General features: G+C 42.5%; 1 protein-coding gene across 1 annotated transcript in view; it reads right to left on the bottom strand.

Moving 5' to 3' along the window:
- Positions 1 to 19,360, bottom strand: part of FAM107A (family with sequence similarity 107 member A) — a 70,142-nt gene extending 50,782 nt beyond the window's left edge. The window contains exon 1 of the mRNA XM_073569814.1: positions 19,126 to 19,360. Within this exon, the coding sequence (XP_073425915.1) occupies positions 19,126 to 19,207 (82 nt within the window). The 5' untranslated portion in view covers positions 19,208 to 19,360. The remainder of the gene's footprint in view (positions 1 to 19,125) is intronic.
- Positions 19,361 to 25,575: the final 6,215 nt, after the last annotated feature.

Here is a 25,575-nt window from a genome sequence, read left to right as displayed (position 1 = left end):
TGTTTGCAATTATAGAGGTCAGGCGTTTTCTGTGGTTCTTGACCAAGTTGGCGCACACTGCAGCAGGGATTTTGGCTCCCTCCTCCATACAGATCGTCTCCAGATCTTTCAGGCAGGGCCGCCATCAGGGCATTACAGGCATTACACCTGTATGGGGCCCGGTGATTAGGGGGGCCCGCCTGGGCCTGGCGGCGGCGCCTGAGCAAGCAGGGCGCTGCAGCCTGGTCCGCGCTCGCCGCTCGGGTCCCGGACGGGCCCCCCCTACAATTGTTTCAGTGGTTCGGGGCCCCCTGTCCTCCCCCCTCAGCCTGCTCTGCCTGTGTTACATTCACTCACTGTCTGTGACAGCAGGGAGGGTTCGGCCAGCGCTTGGCTCCTCCTCCTCTCTCCCTCCCCCCAGTGCACCATGGTCTGATGGTCCACACTCCAGCACCGCCCCCGGCTCACGTGACGTCACACGCTGCCTCTTCACTTCCTCATTCCTGAGAAAGCAGAAGAGCGGTGTGCACGTGGCGTCAGCGTGGGACTGGGAGCGGCTGCAGGCCTGCAGCAGAGCAGAAGACTTCGGTCCTTGGACCCTGGGTAACAGTCTGACGGTGCAGTGGACGGCCAGCGAGCAGGTAAGTGAATGTTTTTCTTATGTCTGTATGTCTGGCTGCAGCCTGCTGATTATGGCCCATGGGGATGGGGATATTGGGGGCCTGTTGTCTCAGTCTGATCATGGGGGGGGGGGGAAGTCTGGGGGCCCCGGCGCTGGGGGCCGGTTGTCTGATCACGGGGGGGAGTTTGGGGGCCCCGGCGCGATCATGGGGGGACATTGCGGGTCCTGTGGGGACCCAGGGGCCCGGCTGATGGTGGGGGACCCAGGGGCCTGCCTGGCTGTCCGTGGGGGGGTCTCCCAGGGGCCCGCCCGGCTGTCCGTGGGCGGTCTCCCAGGGGCCCGCCCGGCTGTCCGTGGGCGGTCTCCCAGGGGCCCGCCCGGCTGTCCGTGGGCGGTCTCCCAGGGGCCCGCCCGGCTGTCCGTGGGCGTTCTCCCAGAGGCCCTCCTGGCTGTCCGTGGGGGGTCACCCAGGGGCCTGCCTGGCTGTCCGTGGGGGGGGGTCACCCAGGGGCCCGCCCAGCTGTCCGTGGGGGGGTCTGGGGTTTGATGATGGGGGACCCAGGGGCCTGGCTGTCCATGGGGAGTCACCCAGGGGCCCACCCAGCTGTCCGTGGGAGGTCACCCAGGGGCCTACCCGGCTGTATGTGGGGGTCACCCAGGGGCCCGCCCGGCTGTACGTGGGGGGTTACCCAGGGGCCCGCCCGGCTGTCCTTGGGCGTTCTCCCAGGGGCCCGCCCGGCTGTCCGTGGGGGGTCACCCAGGGGCCCGCCCGGCTGTCCGTGGGGGGGTCACCCAGGGGCCCGCCCGGCTGTCCGTGGGGGGGTCACCCAGGGGCCCGCCCGGCTGTCCGTGGGGGGGGGTCACCCAGGGGCCCGCCCGGCTGTCCGTGGGGGGTCACCCAGGGGCCCAGCTGATGATGGGGGGACCCAGGGGACTGGCTATTCACGGGGGGGTCTGAGGGGCCCTGCTGATGATGGGGGGGAGCCAGGGGGCTGATGGGGTGAGCCAGGGCCCAGGGGGACAGATCTCCAGTGCCAAGATTAGTAGGCACATTGTCTCCACCTGCAGCTCAGCCCGTAGTCCTATCCTTTTAGTTATCACAGACTGTGCTGACCAGTACCAGCATGTTGACTGTCTCCACCTGCAGCTCAGCCTGTACTCCTATATGGGGTATCAGCCTACTCAGGACAAATTGTACAAAACCTTTTTTAAGGGTCCAATTCTCATGTTACACTTGGGGAAAAACAAACATTGGGGGTGAAAAGATCATTTTAGTGAAAATAAAATTAGATTTTAGATTGGCACCTAATAAAAACCAAATGCAAGCGGTTAGTATGTTAATCAAAAGCCCAAGACAATAGAAAAGGCCGCTTTGTAAACGGTTAAATTTAGAGTCGCAAAAAAGGGGTTACTAGAAATACTAGGGTCAATGATAATATCCTTTTCTTATGAAAAGTGACTTCTTCCACTCCTGATGAAGTCACGTTAGTGACGATACGCATCGGGTAACAAGAGTGGCATCCCGTTCCTGGGACCAGGGCATTCATTATGGCTCGTCATGTTCAGTGAGCATGTCTTTGTTCTGCTAGTAGCAAGGGTGGCTTATCATAAGAAAAGGGTATTACAAAGCGGCCTTTTCTATTGTCTTGGGCTTTTGATTAACATACTAACCGCTTGTATTTGGTTTTTATTAGGTGCCAATCCTATTGCTAACATGGCTGTTTGTTATTTATAAGGTGGCTTGATGTAATATCATCAATATTTCTTGTTTAATCATAAGACTTTTTTTGATTGTAGAGTTATTTGAAATTCTGAGGATTTCATTGGCCACAACGAATACACTGAATATATGTGTTTATTATATACTTGTTGCTCTGGCATGCTACATAGAATACTGAACTTTTATTGAATATTGTTGTACATTTATATATTGGCCAGGACCGTCAATATATACCGTCAAAACAAAAACTGATGACTAGGTATGTGATATGGTGTTAATGTGTGATTGAGGGCATGGTGAAGTTTTTCGATGAAAGCACGGAGGTATTTTGGAAGGTTCGCATGGTAAAGGAGGAGCTAGGGTGGAGGCGGAACTGGGGGTGGAGCCTGGGCGGAGTCTCAAGGGGGGCCCCATAAATTTTGCCAGTATGGGGCCCCGAAATTCCTAGTGGCAGCCCTGCTTTCAGGTTTTGGGTCTGTCGCTGGGCAACATTAAGTTTCAGCTCCCGTCAAAGATTTTCTATTGGGTTCAGGTCTGGAGACTGGCTAGGCCACTCTAGGACCTTAAAATACTTCTTACGGAGTCGCTCCATAGTTGCCCTGGATGTGTGTTTCGGGTCATTGTCATGCTGGAAGACCCAGCCACGATCCATTTCAAAACACTTACTGAGGGAAAGAGGTTGTTGGCCAAAATCTCGAGATACATGACCCCATCCATTCTCCCTTCAATATGGTGAAGACGTCCTGTCTCTTTTACAGAAAAGCACCCCCAAAGTATGATGTTTCCCCCACCATGCTTCAAGGTTGGGACGGTGTTCTTGGGGTTGTACTCATCCTTCTTCTTCCAAACACGGGTGAGTGTAGTTGATACCAAAAAGTTCTATTTTTGTCTCATCTGACCACATGACCTTCTCCCATGCCTCCTCTGGATCATCCAGATGGTCACTGGTGAACTTCAAATGGGCCTGGACATGTGCTGGCGTGAGCAGGGGGACCTTGCATGCCCTGCAGTATTTTAATCCATGACGGCGTAGTGTGTTACCAACGGTATTGTTTGAGACTGTGGTCCCAGCTCAAGTCCTAACCATGTAGTTCTGGGATGATTCCTGCGGTTTCTCAGAATCATCCTTACCCCACAAGGTAAGATCTTGCATGGAGCCTCAGACCCATGAAGATTGACAGTCATCTTGTGTTTCTTCCATTTTCTAATAATTGAGCCAACAATTGTTGCCTTCTCACCAAGCTCCTTGCCTATTGTCCTGTAGCCTGTTATGAATGAGTCACCGTAGGAGGCAAAAACAGAAATACTAGCCAAGTCCAGAAAACCAGAGAAGTTGGCAGCTATCGGATTACAGACCCCTGAACCTATCAACAACAACTAGCAGTAGCCGTAGGGGGTTCCTACGGTGCCCTAGACCCCTCGATCACAGCCGGAGAACTACATAGCCTAAAGACAGAAAGGGAAATCTAAACTGCCCCAGAGCAGACCCCAAAGCAATAGGCAGCCCCCAACATATAATGACGGTGAAGCAAGATGAAAAAACACTCACACAGATAGAAAGATAGGCTGAGCAAATGATGGGGCCCAAGCTAACTACAAAGGACAGGATAGAAAAGCTGCTGTCTGTAATCCGCCAAAACCCTATCAAAAGAGCCAACAGCTGAGAAGGAAAAAAGCCCTGAAGACGCTAGGCTTCAAAAAGACTATATCAGTACTCAGGTATTTTCTGAAGACAGACCAAAAAGGAATTCAGCACACCCCAGCAGGGAATGGCAGAAATCCAGAAAAACAAGGAAAAACAAAACCAAAACACAAATGCAAAAAACAGAGCAGAGAACTTAGCTTTTGAGGAGCAGGAATCAGACTGGTCTCCTAGAATCCCTCAGAGAGATCACCAGCAAGGCAGAAGGGCGTCAGCTGCCTTATATCCAGTCAGAAATTCCCGTCACCCAGTCATCATCATCCAGCTCAGGTGCTTGGTAATCAGCCTCACTACCTTCCTTCACCAGAAGAGGGAGTTCATCAGACCTCAATGGTGAAGGGGAAAATTAACTCACAACAGTACCTCCCCCTTGAGGAGGGGTCACCGAACCCTCATCCACGCCACCAGGGCGATCAGTGTGAGCCCGATGAAAGGCACGCACCAATCTTTTGGCATGAATATCAGAGGCAGAGACCCAGGAATTATCCTCCTGACCATAACCCTTCCACTTAACCAAATACTGGAGTCTCCGTCTAGCCAGACGGGAATCCAGTATCTTCTCTACCTCATATTCCATGTTGCCTTCAACCAATACAGGGTCCGGAGGTGCCACCCCAGGAACTACTGGTTCAACAAACCTCTTCAACAAGGACTTATGAAACACATTATGGATTTTAAATGTGACAGGAAGAGCCAAACGAAAAGAGACCGGATTAATAATCTCCAAAATCTTGTAAGGTCCAATAAATCTAGGCTTAAACTTAGGAGAAGCCACCTTCATAGCAATATTTTTTGATGATAACCAAACCATATCACCAACCTTAAACTATGTCGGTTGGAAAACGGCTGGGCCATTTCCTGGGAGAGAGATAACTTATCCATCACTTGGTCCCAGATCTGGTGCATTCTCTCCACCACAGTGTCAACACCTGGGCAGGCAGAAGGCTCCACCTGCCCTGAAGAAAATCGAGGATGAAACCCAAGGTTACAAAAAAAAGGTGACATCAATGTGGCAGAACTAGCTCTATTATTTAAAGCAAATTCGGCCAAGGGCAAAAATGAAACCCAATCATCCTGATCAGCGGAAATAAAACATCTCAAATACGACTCCAAGGTCTGGTTTGTTCTCTCCATCTGCCCATTGGTCTGAGGGTGAAAAGCAGAGGAGAAGGACAACTGAATTCCCAGCTTGGAACAGAAAGTCCTCCAAAATCTTGACACAAACTGAACTCCTCTGTCAGATACAATGTTCTCAGGAATCCCGTGCAAGCGAACCACCTGTTGCAAAAACAGGGGCACCAACTCAGAGGAAGATGGCAACTTAGGGAGTGGTACAAGATGAACCATCTTAGAGAACCTATCACAAATCACCCAAATAACAGTCATTCTCTGAGAGACAGGCATATCAGAGATGAAATCCATTGAAATATGGGTCCTTGGCCTCCTGGGCACTGGCAAAGGCATCAACAACCCACTAGAGCGAGAACAAGGTTTAGACCGGGAGCAAGTCCCACAGGACTGCACAAAATTCCTGACATCACGAGACAAGGCGGGCCACCAAAAAGACCGACTCACCAGATCTCTAGTACAAAAAATACCTGGATGACCAGCCAATGCAGAGCAATGAACTTCAGACATCACTCTCTTCTTCCACTGGTCAGGAACATACAACTTTCCATTGGGACAACACTCAGGTTTGTCCTCCTGGAACTCTTCCAGAGCACGTCTCAAATCGGGCGAGATAGCAGAAAGAACTACCCCTTCGCCTAAGATGGTAGCAGGCTTGGTCACCACAGGAGAATCAGCAAAGAAGCTCCTAGAGAGAGCGTCAGCCTTGACATTCTTAGTGCCAGGAAGAAAAGAGACCACAAAATCAAAACGTGTAAAAAACAAAGCCCACCTAGCCTGTCTAGGGTTCAAGCGTTTGGCCGACTCCAGGTAAATCAAATTCTTGTGGTCAGTGAGGACCACGACTTGATGTTTAGCTCCCTCCAACCAATGTCTCCACTCCTCAAATGCCCATTTCATGGCTAACAGTTCCCGATTCCCCACATCATAGTTACGTTCGGATGGAGAGAACTTTCGGGAAAAGAAAGCACAGGGATTCATTTTAGATGTTACAGGATCCTTTTGGGACAAAACAGCTCCTGAACCAATCTCAGAAGCGTCCACCTCTACCTGGAACGGGAGTGAGACATCAGGTTGCCGCAAAACCGGGGCAGGAGTGAATCTTCGCTTCAGCTCCTGAAAGGAAGAAACATCCTCCGGAGACCAATTCAACACATCAGCACCCTTCTTAGTCAGCTCAGTCAATGGCTTGGCAATACTAGAAAATTTTGCTATAAATTTCCGATAAAAATTAGCAAAACCCAAAAACTTCTGGAGGGCCTTCAAAGAAGTGGGCTGAACCCAATCATAAATGGCCTGTACCTTGGCTGGGTCCATTTCAATAGTTGACGGAGACAAAATAAATCCCAAAAATGAAATCCTCTGTACCCCAAAAAGGCATTTCGATCCTTTGACATACAGGGAATTTTCCCTCAAGATCCGGAACACAGTCCGAACATGTTCCACATGAGAATCCCAATCCTTGGAGAAGATCAAAATATCATCCAGATAGATAATCAAAAATGTATCCACAAAGTCTCGGAAAATGTCGTTGATGAAGCACTGGAAGACAGAAGGGGCATTATGAGCCCAAACGGCATCACCAGGTACTCAAAATGTCCCTCCGGAGTATTAAACGCTGTCTTCCATTCATCCCCATGCTTAATGCGGATAAGATTATACACCCCCCTGAGGTCAAGCTTGGTAAACCAGCAAGCACCTTTAACTCTGGAGAATAGATCCGAAATCAGGGGTAACGGATACTGATATTTAATAGTAATTTTGTTGAGGGCACGATAATCAATACAAGGCCTTAATGAACCATCCTTTTTGGCCACGAAAAAACCCCCAGCACCTAAGGGTGAAGAGGATGGTCTAATATGACCCTTCTCCAACGCCTCCTTAATATAGGATCGCATAGCCTCGTACTCGGGTACAGATAAATTGAAGAGCCGACCCTTGGGAAATTTACACCCAGGGCTCAGTTCAATTGCACAGTCATAACTCCTATGAGGAGGCAAAGACGCAGACTCACTCTCACTAAATACATCATAAAAGTCCGCCAAATAGTCAGGAACATCATGCGACTGAGGAGAGGTGGAAAAAAACAGAGCCTCACTAAGGGCACACCGACAACCCCAACTCACCACAGACACATGTTGTGAGTTCATTTTCCCCTTCATCACTGAGGTCCGAGGAATTCCCTCTTCTGGTAAGGAGAGGTAGTGAGTCTGATTATCAGACACCTGAGATTAATGATGATGACTGGCTGAGTGGAGTCACAGACTGGATATAAGGCTGCATACGCCCTTTCCTCCCTGCGGGTGATTTCTCTGTGGTATCCTTGGAGTCCAGTCTGAATTCCTGCTCTACTAAAGCTAAGTTTTCCTCCTGGCCTTTTGCATTTGTGCCTTGCTTTGTTTTTTCTGGATTTCAGCCATTCCCTGCTGGGGTGAGCTGAACTCCTTAGCTCTGTCTTCTGAAAATACCAGAGTGCTGATTTAGTTTTGAAGCTTAGTTGCTTCAGGGTCTTTTTCCATTTCAGCTTGCTGGCCTATGTTTTTGATAGGGTTTTTTGCCGGATTGCAGACAGCAGCTTTTCCTTTCCTTTCCTGTTTAGATTACATTGGGCCCCAACGTTTGCTCAACATATCTTTCTATCTGTGTCAGTGTTTTTTCATCTTGCTTCACCGTCATTATATGTTGGGGGCTGCCTTTTACTTTGGGGTCTGCTCTGGGGCAGTTTAGATTTCCCTTTCTATCTTTAGGCTATATAGTCCTCCGGCTGTGTTCGAGGGGTCTAGGGCACCGTAGGTACCCCCCACGGCTACTGCTAGTTGTGTTGATAGGTTCAGGGGTCTGCAATCGGATAGTTGCCAGCTCCTCTGGTTTTCTGGACGTAGCTTCTATTTTTTGTGTCTGCCTCCTACGGTCACTTATTCATAACAGACACAGATCTCAAATCCAAAACTGGATTATGAATTTGCAACCAGGGAAACCCCAGAACAATGGTATCATGCAAATTATGCAACACCAAAAATCCGCAATTTTCTTGATGGTCTGGGGCGACCCGCATTACCACATGGGTCCAAAACTGAGGTTTATTTTTCGCCAAAGGAGTAGCATCAATCCCCCTCAAAGGGATAGGTGTCCGCAGAGGTGTCATCGGAAATCCACAACGTTTAGCAAAATCTAAGTCCATTAGGTTCAGGGCTGCTCCTGAATCCACAAAAGCCTTGGCGGAAAATGTGACAGGGAGCAGATCAGAGTAATTGCCAGAAGAAACTTAGGTTGAACACCACCCACAGAAAACGTGTGTGCAAAACGTTTCTCTCGTTTAGGACAGAGAGAAATAATATGTGAGGCATCTCCACAAAAAAAACACAGCTTATTACGCCTTCTGAACTCCTGACGTTGCTCCCTGGACAAAACTCTATCACATTGCATAGGTTCAGACACTTGTTCAACAGGTGGCAACACCTCTCGTGCAGTCCTGCGTTCACGTAAACGCCGATCAACCTGAATGGCTAATGACATAGCATCATCAAGACCAGAGGGAACAGGAAATCCCACCATAGTATCTTTTACAGCTTCTGACAAACCCTTCCGAAAGAGAGCTGCCAAGGCATTATCATTCCAGGTAGTAAGGACCGCCCACTTTCGGAATTTTTGACAGTACAATTCTGCAGAATCTCGACCCTGGCTCAATGCCAACAGGGTCTTTTCAGCCTGATCAACAGCATTAGGTTTGTCATACAACAACCCCAAGGCTTGAAAAAATGCATTCACATTAGTCAGAATAGGATCATCTGGTTTCAAAGAAAACGCCCAATCCTGGGAATCGCCACGCAGCAAAGAGATGACAATTTTAACCTGCTGCGCGGAGCTCACTGACGAGTTAGGCTTCAAGGCAAAAAATAATTTACAATTATTTTTGAAATTCAAAAATTTAGACCGATCCCCAAAAAACACATCAGGAGTAGGGATCTTTGGTTCAGCAGCATGTGAATGAGCAAGGTAGGCGGAAAATCCCCGCACTTCCGCAGCGAGCTGCTCCACACGATCAGACAATTGCTTTATCTCCATTGAGAGAAAAAAAAATTCCCCCTACGGCCTCAGAGATATAGAGGAAAAAATACACACACAGAAATTCTGACACCCTTTTTTTTTTACAATTCTTTCCTGCTATTGAGTACCCTAGGATCTGCGGTATGGCTGGTGATTCTGTTATCAATGAGTCACCGTAGGAGGCAAAAACAGAAATACTAGCTAAGTCCAGAAAGCCAGAGAAGTTGGCAGCTATCGGATTACAGACCTCTGAACCTATCAACAACAACTAGCAGTAGCCGTGGGGGGTTCCTATGGTGCCCTAGACCCCTCGATCACAGCCGGAGAACTACATAGCCTAAAGACAGAAAGGGAAATCTAACCTGCCCCAGAGCAGACCCCAAAGCAATAGGCAGCCCCCAACATATAATGACGGTGAAGCAAGATGAAAAAACACTCACACAGATAGAAAGATAGGCTGAGCAAACGATGGGGCCCAAGCCATCTACAAAGGACAGGATAGAAAAGCTGCTGTCTGTAATCCGCCAAAACCCTATCAAAAGAGCCAACAGCTGATAGGGAAAAAAGCCCTGAAGATGCTAGGCTTCAAAAAGACTATATCAGTACTCAGGTATTTTCTGAAGACAGACCAAAAAGGAATTCAGCACACCCCAGCAGGGAATGGCAGAAATCCAGAAAAACAAGGAAAAACAAAACCAAAATACAAATGCAAAAAACAGAGCAGAGAACTTAGCTTTTGAGGAGCAGGAATCAGACTGGTCTTCTAGAATCCCTCAGAGAGATCACCAGCAAGGCAGAAGGGCGTCAGCTGCCTTATATCCAGTCAGAAATTCCCATCACCCAGTCATCATCATCCAGCTCAGGTGCTTGGTAATCAGCCTCACTACCTTCCTTCACCAGAAGAGGGAGTTCATCAGACCTCAATGGTGAAGGGGAAAATGAACTCACAACAGTAGCCCATGCCAGCCTTGTGTAGATCTACAATTTTGTCCCTCGTGTCCTTAGACAGCTCTTTGGTCTTGGCCATGGTGGAAAGGTTGGAGTGTGATTGAGTATTTGGACAGGTGTTTTTTTATACAGGTAGAGTTCAAACAGGTGCAATTAATACAGGTAATGAGTACAGAGTAGTTGGGCTTCTTAACGAAAGACAAACAGGTTGGTGAGAGGCAGAAATCTTGTTGGTTGGTAGGTGGTCAAATACATATTTTATGCAATAAAATGCTAATTAATTATGTAAAAATCATACAATGTGATTTAATGGTTTTTATTTTTAGATTTCTGGTCTCTCACAGGTGAAGTGTACCTACGATAAAAATTACGGATCTCTCCATTCTTGGTAGGTGGGAGAGTATCCAATACTTATTTTCCCCACGGTAGTTGTCAACTGTAACTTTTGGTAGTTGCCGTAATGCACATCTATGGAGAAACAATGCTGCTATAGATAAATGGCCAAAGTAAAGGCCATATATTTCTGACAATGAGAAGCCGGGCGAGTGGAAATAAAGCAGTTTTCTGTGTACTTAGTGCGCCATAGCTAAGCTTATTATACAGCTCTTCAGGGAGCCATTGTGAGCCACTTATTCAGGTAGACGAGAGAAAAGCAGGTTTTCCAAAAAAATGTATTTCCAAATGTTAAGTTCTATCAGTTGTGACACATTTTATAAGCAAATTACCTTAGGGCTCTTAATAGTTGAGTTACCCAAGATTTAATAAGTAACTGAGGGTCTCTGTTGTCCTCTCAAGTGTCAAAGTGGTCTTCCCTATATTTAGCATGCAGCGTGAGTGGGCAGTCATGTGAATCCATGGCTACAATTTGCAAACTTGCAGTCACGTGCCAACTAGATTCTCTTGGACGTCTCTCAATGACGAAGACCTGGAGGATCCAGGCGGCACAAGACCAATGTTTGCAAATGGCACAAATGCAGCCACATTGGAGCTGCGAATACAAGAGAATCGTGAAAGTGCGATCATCAGTCAGCTGTCTGCAGTCACATACAGTGAAGATACTTATTTATCAGCCCAGAAAACCCCTTTCTAACTAGATACCCCCATAACGTTGATAGCAATATTCATTGTCCTTATAACATGGCAACCTACAGAGCGTGCCTCCATACAAATGCCAGCTACTACTACCAGTATAATGCCACTGTCAGTCGCAGTCAGTGCCTCCATAGTATTGTCAGCTACTATTAGTCTCCCCATAACATTGCCAATCGCAGTCAGTGCCTCCATAGTATTGCACCTACTATTAGTCTCCCCATAACATTGCCAGTCGCAGTCAGTGCCTCCGTAGTATTGTCAGCTACTATTAGTCTCCCCATAACATTGCCAATCGCAGTCAGTGCCTCCATAGTATTGCACCTACTATTAGTCTCCCCATAACATTGCCAGTCGCAGTCAGTTCCTCCATAGTATTACCAGCTACTATTAGTCTCCCTATAACATTGTCAGTCGCAGTCAGAGCCTCCATAGTATTACACCTACTATTAGTCTCCCTATAACATTGTCAGTTCCTCCATAGTATTACACCTACTATTAGTCTCCCCATAACATTGCCAGTCAGTCAGTGCCTCCATAGTATTGCACCTACTATTAGTCTCCCCATAACATTGCCAGTCGCAGTCAGTGCCTCCGTAGTATTGTCAGCTACTATTAGTCTCCCCATAACATTGCCAGTCACAGTCAGTGCCTCCGTAGTATTGCACCTACTATTAGTCTCCCCATAACATTGCCAGCCGCAGTCCGTGCCTCCATAGTTTTACACCTTCTATTAGTCTCCCTATAACATTGCCAGTCACAGTCAACGCCTCCATAGTATTGTCAGCTACTATTAGTCTCCCTATAACATTGCCAGCTGCAGTCAGTGCCTCCATAGTATTGTCAGCTACTATTAGTCTCCCTATAACATTGTCAGCCGCAGTCAGTGACTCCATAGTATTGTCAGCTACTATTAGTCTCCCTATAACACTGCCAGTCACAGTCAGTGCCTCCATAGTATTGTCAGCTACTATTAGTCTCCCTATAACATTGCCAGCCGCAGTCAGTGCCTCCATAGTATTGTCAGCTACTATTAGTCTCCCTATAACATTGCCAGCCGCAGTCAGTGCCTCCATAGTATTGTCAGCTACTATTAGTCTCCCTATAACACTGCCTGTCACAGTCAGCGCCTCCATAGTATTGTCAGCTACTATTAGTCTCCGTATAACACTGCCAGTCACAGTCAGTGCCTCCATAGTATTGTCAGCCACTATTAGCCTCCCTATAACATTGCCAGCCACAGTCAGCTCCTCCATAGTATTACCAGCTACGATTAGTCTCCCTATAACATTGCCAGTCACAGTCAGTGCCTCCATAGTATTGCACCTACTATTAGTCTCCCCATAACATTGTCAGTCGCAGTCAGTGCCTCCGTAGTAATGCACCTACTATTAGTCTCCCCATAACATTGCCAGCCGCAGTCAGTGCCTCCGTAGTATTGCACCTACTATTAGTCTCCCTATAACATTGCCAGTCACAGTCAGTGCCTCCGTAGTATTGCACCTACTATTAGTCTCCCCATAACATTGCCAGCCGCAGTCCGTGCCTCCATAGTTTTACACCTTCTATTAGTCTCCCTATAACATTGCCAGTCACAGTCAACGCCTCCATAGTATTGTCAGCTACTATTAGTCTCCCTATAACATTGTCAGCCGCAGTCAGTGCCTCTATAGTATTGTCAGCTACTATTAGTCTCCCTATAACACTGCCAGTCACAGTCAGTGCCTCCATAGTATTGTCAGCTACTATTAGTCTCCCTATAACATTGCCAGCCGCAGTCAGTGCCTCCATAGTATTGTCAGCTACTATTAGTCTCCCTATAACACTGCCTGTCACAGTCAGTGCCTCCATAGTATTGTCAGCCACTATTAGTCTCCCTATAACATTGCCACCCACAGTCAGTGCCTCCATAGTATTACCAGCTACGATTAGTCTCCCTATAACATTGCCAGCCACAGTCAGTGCCTCCATAGTATTGTCAGCTACTATTAGTCTCCCTATAACATTACCACCCACAGTCAGTGCCTCCATAGTATTGCCAGCTACGATTAGTCTCCCTATAACATTGCCAGTCACAGTCAGTGCCTCCATAGTATTGTGTCACTTACTATTAGTACCCCCATAACATTGCACTTCCAGCTCCTTTATGACAAAGCCATCAGTCCCGGCACTGTACCAGCTCTGAGTGTAAATGCCATAAATGACGGGGGGCATTTGGAAACGAGCTATTACAACAATCGTAATATAATTATAACCTTATAACCGATGCATAACTTCCCCCCAGATACTTGTAGAGAATTCAGATCCGGTCCCATTTTATAGACTTTATGTGCGGCTCATTAGGATGTCACATAGATGGAAAGAAAATAGTGGAATGAAACTAAGCAGGTTGTTCCATCCGAAGAGGGAACAAAACAAGAAATGATCGACCTGAGACTTTGCAGCTCTCGTCGGCGACAGATGGGCCCATGAAAAACATCACATTAGTGAATTACAATGTAGCAGAAGATCAGATCTGACAAATTCCCAGGACACCAGAGCTTTATTATAGCCGGACGGTATCCTCACCGCTCTGAATGATGGGGCTCCTGGTCATATTAAAATGATTACATATTTGGGGGCTTAGTTGTAAGGAGCCCTAATTGGCAGACTAACCATGATGTCTTTGGCCTTTAATCCCTGTCATCTCTCTGGGCGTATTATCCGATCATTCCTGCTTGTAAAGGGAGTCGTTCCTATAATAACGTATATTAGGAAAAGGCTGATAATTCTAGTGTCTACCGGCGAGGTCTGCAGGAGCAGCATTGAATATAACAGATGGTATCGAGCTACATAGCTGATTACAGATAACCATTTTAGAGGGGTTGTCAGGACTGAACTACTAAACTGTAGGATGTGTCTTCAATATGAGATTGGTGGTGGGCCGACACCTGGAACCCCCAATAATCAGCTGAAAACTGTTCTGGAAAAGAGCAGCCCAGTATACATACATGGTCACCACAGTCAGAAATGTTGAGCCCAGTCCTGGTTAACACAGGGAGCGATTCCCCTTCTATGATGTCCATGTTCTCTTTCAGAGATCTGCGACCAGTCATATGTGGTCTGTGACTATGGACCAGCAACATTTAAGGCTGCAAATAACCTAAAAACAATTCATTTATATGGCTACCAGATTATATTGCTAGCTCAGGATCATCCAACACAAGAAACTTTCTCTTCAACTTTCAGAAGCCATAATAGGCCCCACATTTTCCAGTGCACCATTATGCCAACTCTATTTAACTCATTTTGGAATTTAATAGATTTTATTTTACTTAAGTCAATATATTTCTGCCCCAAAATTATTTTTGCAATTGGGTTTCATTAAAAATTGTGCACGGTTCACCTTTTATTGCCTCTGAGTTGCATTAGGCCAGCTAATCAAAAGAGGAGTTATAGGTGTCGGCAGACAGGAGGAGGTTCACAGGACACCCGGCTGGAGACTGTGGAGTACTCACCTGGCTGCTGGACCAGGAGGCGTAGGGAATCAATTATCTCATCTCTAATTTTTAGCTTAAAAAAATGCATTAAGTTAAAAAAAGCCCCCCTTAGCTGTTCATATAAAAAGGCTATGCAATACTATGCCTCAATATCAGATAAGGGGGGGGGTCTGACACTCAGGACCCTCAATGATCTACTATTTGCAGTGCTGATGATGGATGGATGTAACGCGTAGCAGCCGTTTTTAGGTACTGCAGCTCAGATCTGACGAAAATGAGTTGCAGTACCCAAGAATGGCCATTACGCAGTGAAGGGCGCTGTGCTGTCCAGTTCACAGTTTACACCCAAAGCATAGACCAATAATATCTAAGTAGTAGACAACCCCTATAGTAAACAGGGCATTCCGACTTCAGCATTTCTCACTCTTGCACCATCTCTTTAATTACCCCTAAAAACAAATGTTTATCTTGGCCTATATGAATGCATGATAAACGGAGTGCAATAAAATACAATAATACCCTGGTCTATTTCACAACTTATTGCCCATCCAGTGCTCTGGGAGCAATATACATATAACCTGACACAACACCAGCTCCGAGATTCTGATGTAACACACAGGAGAGGATGAGCAGCGTGTCACTGTAAAGCAATGACCCAGTGAGTTCAGGACAATGAAGAATACACAGGGCTTCATTGAAGATGAAGAAAGAACTTAAGATGTTTACTACAGAATTATCCACATAGGAACCAACCAGAACTGAACCAAGATAAATGCAAGAACCAATGCGAGAAAGATATACCGAGATTGCAGAACAAATATATCTGGTGCCAAGATAAGCAGAGCCGGGAAACCCTGAGACAGGTGAGGTCCTCCCTCATCCTCCAGTGATCGAGGTCTGGGCAGTAAAAGAGTGGAGAGCAAATTCTTCTGGATTTCAAAAGTTTATATTTCGATCCTTCAGTGAGAAACAGTTACACCTGACACACACATCATTAGAAAATAACCCAAAAAGTTAGGCTTCAGCAACCAATTTTTGGTTACGTAAAGGCAAGATAGGGGTCTTCAAAAATGTATGGATGAAGTGGGCATCCATGAGTTTGGTTATTTTCATTTTAGCAACTCTGATATATATATATATATATATATATATATATATATATATATTTTTTTTTTTTTTAATGGCCTTCGGTTTGATCTCGAGCCGTGGTGACTTGATGCATGAACATTCTGTAGGAAGATCAATCTTGTGCAAACCTAGATAGGTCCACCAGGGTCTTCTCCACTGGTGGATGAGTGATCTTTAGAAAATAGATCTTGTGCAATCCTAGATAGGTCCACCAGGGTCTTCTCCATTGGTGGATGAGTGATCTGTAGAAGATAGATCTTGTGCAACCCTAGATAGGTCCACCAGGGTCTACTCCATTGGTGGATGAGTGATCTGTAGAAGATAGATCTTGTGCAACCCTAGATCGGTCCACCAGGGTCTACTCCACTTGATGAATGGACGATCTGTAGAAGATTGATCTTGTGCAAGCATAGATAGGTCCACCAGGGTCTTCTCCACAGGTGGATGAGTGATCTATTGAAGATGGATCATGTGCAAACCTAGATAGGTCCACCAGGGTCTTCTCCATTGGTGAGTGAACGATCTGTAGAAGATGGATCTTGCGCAAGCCTAGATAGGTCCACCAGGGTCTTCTCCGCCACTATTTTGATAGCATCAAGCCATTGGAACCCTTTTTTAGGAACTGATTTACCTTTAATTTTGTGCATTTTTAGGAAGAAAACTTTAGATTTTAGGCATTTTTTATTTTGGTGACAAATTTATTGTCTCTTGAGGCATTTTTGTGCTAGTTTTTTTTTTTCAGTCCATCTCATTTTTGAGGTTTTCTTGACATCTTGAGCATAGTTTCAATTATATACATGATTTAGCCCAATTAATCATTTACAACTTTTCAAAATGTCACTACATGTTTGCACAGAGGTACTCCGCTACCCTAGTGGAGTACAAAACCAAATTTTTCTTAAGTACGACACTTTAAAGTCCATTGAAAATATCTTGCGCCATTTATTTTAAAAAGACTCAAAAGAGCAAAACTCACATCTTTCACTTTGTGCCAAATGTTATCAAGCTTTGTGTGCCTCCTCGGTGATAGTGGGTCAAAGTCAAACAGCACAAACAAAAAGACAAGACAGAAAAAAATTACTTAAAAAATACAATTGATAAATTGGGGCTAAAACTAAAAAGGAGAGAGCACCACACGTGAGCCCTGAAGACCCAGCTTGTAACAATAAAATGGTTTAATAAAAAGTTTCTATTAATGTCTGAAATGGTAAAACAATCACAAAAACATGTCTCTCTTCTTCCAGAAACAGTTTCCCCTGTCTATGGGTTGTGGTACAACACCATTCACTTCAATGGAGCTGAGCTGCAATACAACCTAATGTATTAGCTTGGCGGTATTCAGAATACCTATAGCAATGAATAGACAGACCTGGGGCATACGACGCCTCTTCTTCGTCGCTGGTAGTCGGACGCCGGATGTATATGCGAAAATGCTTTTTATGACACAACTCAGGTTGTCTGGAAATTAGAAAAACATGGCTGCCTTCTTCCAAGTAGTCTTCTTGCAAATAGTCCAGGTTGTGTTTCCATAGATGTGAATGGAGAGAGTCGGCACACTGCTCCATGCGCTAGTGGTAGTAGTAAACCGGAGAAACAGAGGAATAGCGGATCCAAATTCTGGAAGTAGATTGGGGTCCTGGAGTTGAGACCCGAGACCCACATCTATCATATATTATGCCATAAATGTCTTTCACGAGGCAATCCCTTTAAGGCCTGTTTCACACTTACGTTTTTCCTGTCCGTTGTCAGACGCTAAAATGTCGGATAACGGATCTGTGGGCGATGAAACACCAACGGGAGCCACCGGACCGTTGGTGCGCCAGGATCCGCCGATCTCAGAATTTTAAAGGAACCGCGGCTGAAAAGAAAAAATGACTACCGGCGATGTAGCGGTAGCCAGGAGCGGGCAGAGGAGGCGATATCTTGGGCGATGTCGCGGTGAGTGGAGGCGAGATCTCGGGCGATGTCGCGGTGAGGAAAGAGAGAGAGAGAAATTATCCAGCAGCCAGATTGGATTTAGGGTTAAACATGTAGGAAGCGAGAAAAATGCGGATCCGGACACCAAAAAAAAAGTTGCATTGTCCGTTCGGTGATCTCAGGGGATGCCAAAATTTTGGCGGATCCGCAGAAATACGGATGCAATGGACGATCATCAGTCAAAATCTGCCGATAATGAAAGTCAATGGGGAAAAAAAACAGATCCGCCAAGATAAATGGCGGAGCCGTTTTTTTTTGCAAATCGGCGGATTTTGACTGATGGTGACAAATGGATGTGTGAAACAGGCCTAAGTTTCATTATGACCCTTGGGATTGCTTCAATTTGACAGTATAGCTCTTGGAATAGAAAATATTGTGATTCCCTGGTATATACTCACATACGAAACACAGTCTAGAGAGAGCACCAAGGAATAGGGTCTGATCCTCGGGTGACCTCAGGTAGATCATGATGAAATATACAGCAGATTTCTCATAGATCTTCACATATAGATAGATATAGAGCGAGATCTGGACATATTACCCTCCTTTGCTCCATCTCTGAATCTCAGATATATATATATATATTATTATTTATTCCATGGCGCTTTAAATGTGAGTTACATATATATATATATTTATGGTATGTAACTCACTTGCTCAATAAATAATAGTCTGCGGATAGTCCCGGTGGCGGCAGCGGACTTCACGGTGAGTTACGCTTCGCCTGTCCAAAGACTGTTACAACTTCAATCAAAAATGAGTCAAGTTTTGAAAACTTTTCAAAGTTTGTACACAGTAATAAACAACTCACACCGGAGGAAATCCTGCCTGCATATCCACACACCAACAGATCCGGATAGGATTTCCATATGCCCAGCTATGATACATGCCAAGCTGTGACACTCATCGAACCAAGAATTCTACTTTGCCAGACTCCTGAATGGCAAATCTACCATCTGATGCAGTGATATGGGAACAGAGGGCGGACTGTGAAAAATCTGGGTGACAGCCTGTAATGCAGCGGATTCTGATGGAGCATACAATGTATTTAGCCCTGGGGGCTTCTTTTTATGCCCAGGTTCATTATTTACACAAAGTAGCAAATATTGATCGCAGCCATTATACAGCAGATACATTGTATATGTAGGGTAAAGCTCTGCTGCTCCACCTGTTGTGGAATCACAAGTGCTATTAGGAGCTGCTGCAGAACCTCTTGCCCCTGGGGCTGCGTGCTGAGAGGATGCTCTGCAGCGGCACCACACGTCCCAGGTCGTGAGCAGAATACAGAATAAAGCCCCCCTCTTACCAGACTTGACCAGCATGGCCCTGTGCATCCCGGCGCCCGCGGTATCGGGGACCCTCACCCGGTCAAACCACCTCTGTGACATGAGTGCGCCCCCTGCTGTGCAGCCCGCACACACCGCGCCGCGCTGCAGCCGCCGGGGATCTGCAGAGCGCTGCCTCGTCCGCGGCGTTTTCTAGGAGAGCAGCAGTCACGTGACCTGTGCCTGTTCTGTAATGTGCCGGAGCCTCCCCTGCCGACAGCTCCATCCTCCCGGTATCACCGCAGCCCACACACTCTGCAGAGCATCGCACCCACCAGCACTGGAGCCAGGGATGAGCAGCTGATGCATGCTGCCAATAATGCTGGACACCCTCAGTCAGAAGAGACAGCGGCTGCCCGCCCCCCATGTCTCCAAAGGGGAAAAATACTATATATACTGTGTATTATTCCAATGTTGACGAGTGTCTATTATCTATATACTATCTATCTATTATCTATACATCTATTATCTATATACTATCTATCTATTATCTATACATCTATTATCTATATACTATCTATCTATTATCTATTATCTATATACTATCTATCTATTATCTATACATCTATTATCTATATACTATCTATTATCTATACATCTATTATCTATATACTATCTATTATCTATACATCTATTATCTATATACTATCTATTATCTATACATCTATTATCTATCTATCTATCTATCTATTATCTATACATCTATTATCTATCTTTCTATTATCTATCTATTATCTATACATCTATTATCTATCTATCTATTATCTATACATCTATTATCTATATACTATCTATTATCTATACATCTATTATCTATATACTATATATTATCTATACATCTATTATCTATATACTATCTATCTATTATCTATACATCTATTATCTATCTATCTATTATCTATACATCTATTATCTATCTTTCTATTATCTATCTATTATCTATACATCTATTATCTATCTTTCTATTATCTATCTATTATCTATACATCTATTATCTATCTATCTATTATCTATACATCTATTATCTATATACTATCTATCTATTATCTATACATCTATTATCTATATACTATCTATCTATTATCTATACATCTATTATCTATATACTATCTATTATCTATACATCTATTATCTATATACTATCTATTATCTATACATCTATTATCTATATACTATCTATTATCTATACATCTATTATCTATATACTATCTATCTATTATCTATACATCTATTATCTATATACTATCTATTATCTATACATCTATTATCTATATACTATCTATTATCTATACATCTATTATCTATATACTATCTATCTATTATCTATACATCTATTATCTATATACTATCTATCTATTATCTATACATCTATTATCTATATATACTATCTATCTATTATCTATACATCTATTATCTATATACTATCTATCTATTCTATACATCTATTATCTATACATCTATTATCTATATACTATCTATCTATTATCTATACATCTATTATCTATATATACTATCTATCTATTATCTATACATCTATTATCTATATACTATCTATCTATTATCTATACATCTATTATCTATATACTATCTATCTATTATCTATACATCTATTATCTATCTATCTATTATCTATACATCTATTATCTATATACTATCTATCTATTATCTATACATCTATTATCTATATACTATCTATCTATTATCTATACATCTATTATCTATCTATCTATTATCTATACATCTATTATCTATCTATCTATTATCTATACATCTATTATCTATCTTTCTATTATCTATACATCTATTATCTATATACTATCTATCTATTATCTATACATCTATTATCTATATACTATCTATCTATTATCTATACATCTATTATCTATCTATCTATTATCTATACATCTATTATCTATATACTATCTATTATCTATACATCTATTATCTATCTATCTATTATCTATACATCTATATACTATCTATCTATTATCTATACATCTATTATCTATATACTATCTATCTATTATCTATACATCTATTATCTATATACTATCTATCTATTATCTATACATCTATTATCTATATACTATCTATCTATTATCTATACATCTATTATCTATATACTATCTATCTATTATCTATACATCTATTATCTATCTATCTATTATCTATACATCTATTATCTATCTTTCTATTATCTATACATCTATTATCTATATACTATCTATTATCTATACATCTATTATCTATATACTATCTATCTATTATCTATACATCTATTATCTATATACTATCTATCTATTATCTATTATCTATATACTATCTATCTATTATCTATACATCTATTATCTATATACTATCTATCTATTATCTATACATCTATTATCTATATACTATCTATCTATTATCTATACATCTATTATCTATCTTTCTATTATCTATCTATTATCTATACATCTATTATCTATATACTATCTATCTATTATCTATACATCTATTATCTATATACTATCTATCTATTATCTATTATCTATATACTATCTATCTATTATCTATACATCTATTATCTATATACTATCTATCTATTATCTATACATCTATTATCTATATACTATCTATCTATTATCTATACATCTATTATCTATATACTATCTATCTATTATCTATTATCTATATACTATCTATCTATTATCTATACATCTATTATCTATATACTATCTATCTATTATCTATACATCTATTATCTATATACTATCTATCTATTATCTATTATCTATATACTATATATCTATTATCTATACATCTATTATCTATATACTATCTATCTATTATCTATACATCTATTATCTATATACTATCTATCTATTATCTATACATCTATTATCTATATACTATCTATCTATTATCTATACATCTATTATCTATCTTTCTATTATCTATCTATTATCTATACATCTATTATCTATATACTATCTATCTATTATCTATACATCTATTATCTATCTTTCTATTATCTATCTATTATCTATACATCTATTATCTATCTTTCTATTATCTATACATCTATTATCTATCTTTCTATTATCTATCTATTATCTATACATCTATTATCTATCTATTATCTATACATCTATTATCTATCTTTCTATTATCTATACATCTATTATCTATCTTTCTATTATCTATCTATTATCTATACATCTATTATCTATCTTTCTATTATCTATCTATTATCTATACATCTATTATCTATCTTTCTATTATCTATCTATTATCTATACATCTATTATCTATCTTTCTATTATCTATCTATTATCTATACATCTATTATCTATCTTTCTATTATCTATCTATTATCTATCTTTCTAGTATCTATTTATTATATATCTTTCTATTATCTATTATCTATAATTGATCTAATATCTTTCTTTCTAATTATCTATCTGACATCTATTATCTAATCTATCTATCTATATACAGCTCTGGCCAAAATTAAGAGACCACTGCAAAATGTTCACTTTGTCTGAGTTTTCTCTTTATATTTTTGAGTAAAATGTAAATTGCTCTTTTATTCTATAAACTACTGACAACATGTCTCCGAATTTCCAAGCACTAAATTTTGTATTTATTTTCAGAAAATGAGAAATGGTCAAAATAACAAAAAAATGCAGCGCTGGCAGACCTCAAATAATGCTATGAAAACAAGTGGAGAGTCGTTTTCACCCTCTGCCGGTCTGTAGCTTTGTTGTCCCCGATGTCTGCTGCTTGACCTTGTTGTAATGGACAGCCGTCTTAGACATTTTAACCCCTTCACCCCCAAGGGTGGTTTGCACGTTCATGACCAGGCCAATTTTTACAATTCTGACCACTGTACCTTTATGAGGTCATAACTCTGGAACGCTTCCATTGATCCCGGTGATTCTGACATTGTTTTCTCGTGACATATTGTACTTCATGTTAGTGGTAAAATTTCATTCAAATAACTTGCGTTTATTTGTGAAAAAAATGGAAATTTGGCAAAAATTTTGAAAATTTCGCAATTTTCCAACTTTGAATTTTTATGCCCTTAAATCACAGAGATACGGCACACAAAAAACTTGATAAATAACATTTCCCACATGTTTACTTTACATCAGCACAATTTTGGAACCAAAATTTTTTTTTGTTAGGAAGTTATAAGGGTTAAAAGTTTACCAGCGATTTCTCATTTTTACAACACCATTTTATTTTTAGGACCACATCACATTTGAAGCCACTTTGAGGGGTCTATATGATAGAAAATACCCAAAAGTGACACCATTCTAAAAACTGAACCCCTCAAGGTGCTCAAAACCACATTCAAGAAGTTTATTAACCCATTAGGTGCGCCACAGGAATTTTTTTGAATATTTAAAAAGAAATGAACATCTAACTTTTTTTCACAAAAAAAATACTTCAGGTTCAATTTTTTTTATTTTACCAAGGGTAACAGGAGAAATTGGACTGCAAAAGTTATTGTGCAATTTGTCCTGAGTACGCTGATACCTGATTTGTGGGGGGGAACGACTGTTTCGGCGCATGGCAGAGCTCAGAATGGAAGGAGCGCCGTTTGACTTTTTCAATGCAAAATTGGCTGGAATTCAGATCGGACGCCATGTCACGTTTGGAGAGTCCCTGATGTACCTAAACAGTGGAAACCCCCTACAAGTGACCACAATTTGGAAACTAGACCCCCCAAGGAACTTATCTAGATATGTGGTGAGAACTTTGAACCCACAAGGGCTTTACAGAAGTTTATAACGTACAGCAGTACAATTAAAAAAATCATATTTTTTCCACAAGAATGATCTTTTCACCCCAATTTTTATTTTCCCAAGGGTAACAGGACCCTAAAAGTTATTGTGCAATTTGTCCTGAGTACGCTGATACCCCACATGTGGGGGTAAACCACTATTTGGGCGCATGGCAGAGCTCGGAAGGGAAGCAGTGCCATTTGACGTTTTTGGCTGGAATTGAGATCGGACACCATGTCGCGTTTGGAAAACCCCTGATGTACCAAAACAGTGGAAACCCCCCACAAATGACACCATTTTGGAAACTAGACCCCCTAAGGAACTTATCTAGATGTGTGGTGAGAACTTTGAACCCCCATGGGCTTCACAGAAGTTTATAACATAAAGCCATACAATAAAAAAATCATATTTTTTCCACAAAAATGATCTTTTCACCCTCAATTCTTATTTTTCCAAGGGTAACAGGACAGTAAAAGTTATTGTGCAATTTGTTCTGAGTACGCTGATACCCCACATGTGGGGGTAAACCACTATTTGGGCGCATGGCAGAGCTCGGAAGGGAAGCAGCGCCATTTGACGTTTTTGGCTGGAATTGAGATCGGACACCATGTCGCGTTTGGAAAACTCCTGATGTACCAAAACAGTGGAAACCCCCCACAAATAACACCATTTTGGAAACTAGACCCCCTAAGGAACTTATCTAGATGTGTGGTGAGCACTTTGACCCCCCCAGTGCTTCACAGAAGTTTATAACGCCCGGGCGTGAAAATAAAAAATTCGTATTTTTTCCACAAACATGATCTTTTAGTCACCATTTTTTTATTTTCCCAAGGGTACCAGGAGAAATTGGACCCCAAAAGTTGTTGTCCAATTTGTCCTGAGTATGCTGATACCCCATATGTGGGAGAAAACTACTGTATGGGCACACGTCAGGGCTCAGAAGGGAAGTAGTGACGTTTTGGAATGCAGACTTTGATGGAATGGTCTGCGGGTGTCATGTTGCCTTTGGAGAGCCCCTAATGTACCTAAACAGTGGAAACCCCCCACAAATGACACCATTTTGTAAACTAGACCCCCCAAGGAACTTATCTAGATGTGTGGTGAGCACTTTGAACCCCCCAGTGCTTCATAGAAGTTTATAACGCCCGGGTGTGAAAATAAAAAATTTGTATTTTTTCCACAAACATGATCTTTTAGTCACCATTTTTTATTTTCCCAAGGGTACCAGGAGAAATTGGACCCCAAAAGTTGTTGTCCAATTTGTCCTGAGTATGCTGATACCCCATATGTGGGAGAAAACTACTGTATGGGCACACGTCGGGGCTCGGAAGGGAAGTAGTGACGTTTTGGAATGCAGACTTTGATGGAATGGTCTGCGGGTGTCATGTTGCCTTTGGAGAGCCCCTAATGTACCTAAACAGTGGAAACCCCCCACAAATGACACCATTTTGTAAACTAGACCCCCCAAGGAACTTATCTAGATGTGTGGTGAGCACTTTGAACCCCCCAGTGCTTCACAGAAGTTTATAATGCCCGGGCGTGAAAATAAAAAATTCGTATTTTTTCCACAAACATGATCTTTTAGTCACCATTTTTTTATTTTCCCAAGGGTACCAGGAGAAATTGGACCCCAAAAGTTGTTGTCCAATTTGTCCTGAG

This window comes from Dendrobates tinctorius, unplaced genomic scaffold (genome assembly GCF_039654945.1).
Source record: "Dendrobates tinctorius isolate UK_male_01 unplaced genomic scaffold, ASM3965494v1 ptg000027l, whole genome shotgun sequence".
NCBI classification, from domain to species: Eukaryota; Metazoa; Chordata; class Amphibia; order Anura; family Dendrobatidae; genus Dendrobates; species Dendrobates tinctorius.
This window is presented reverse-complemented; position numbering and strand designations above follow the sequence as displayed.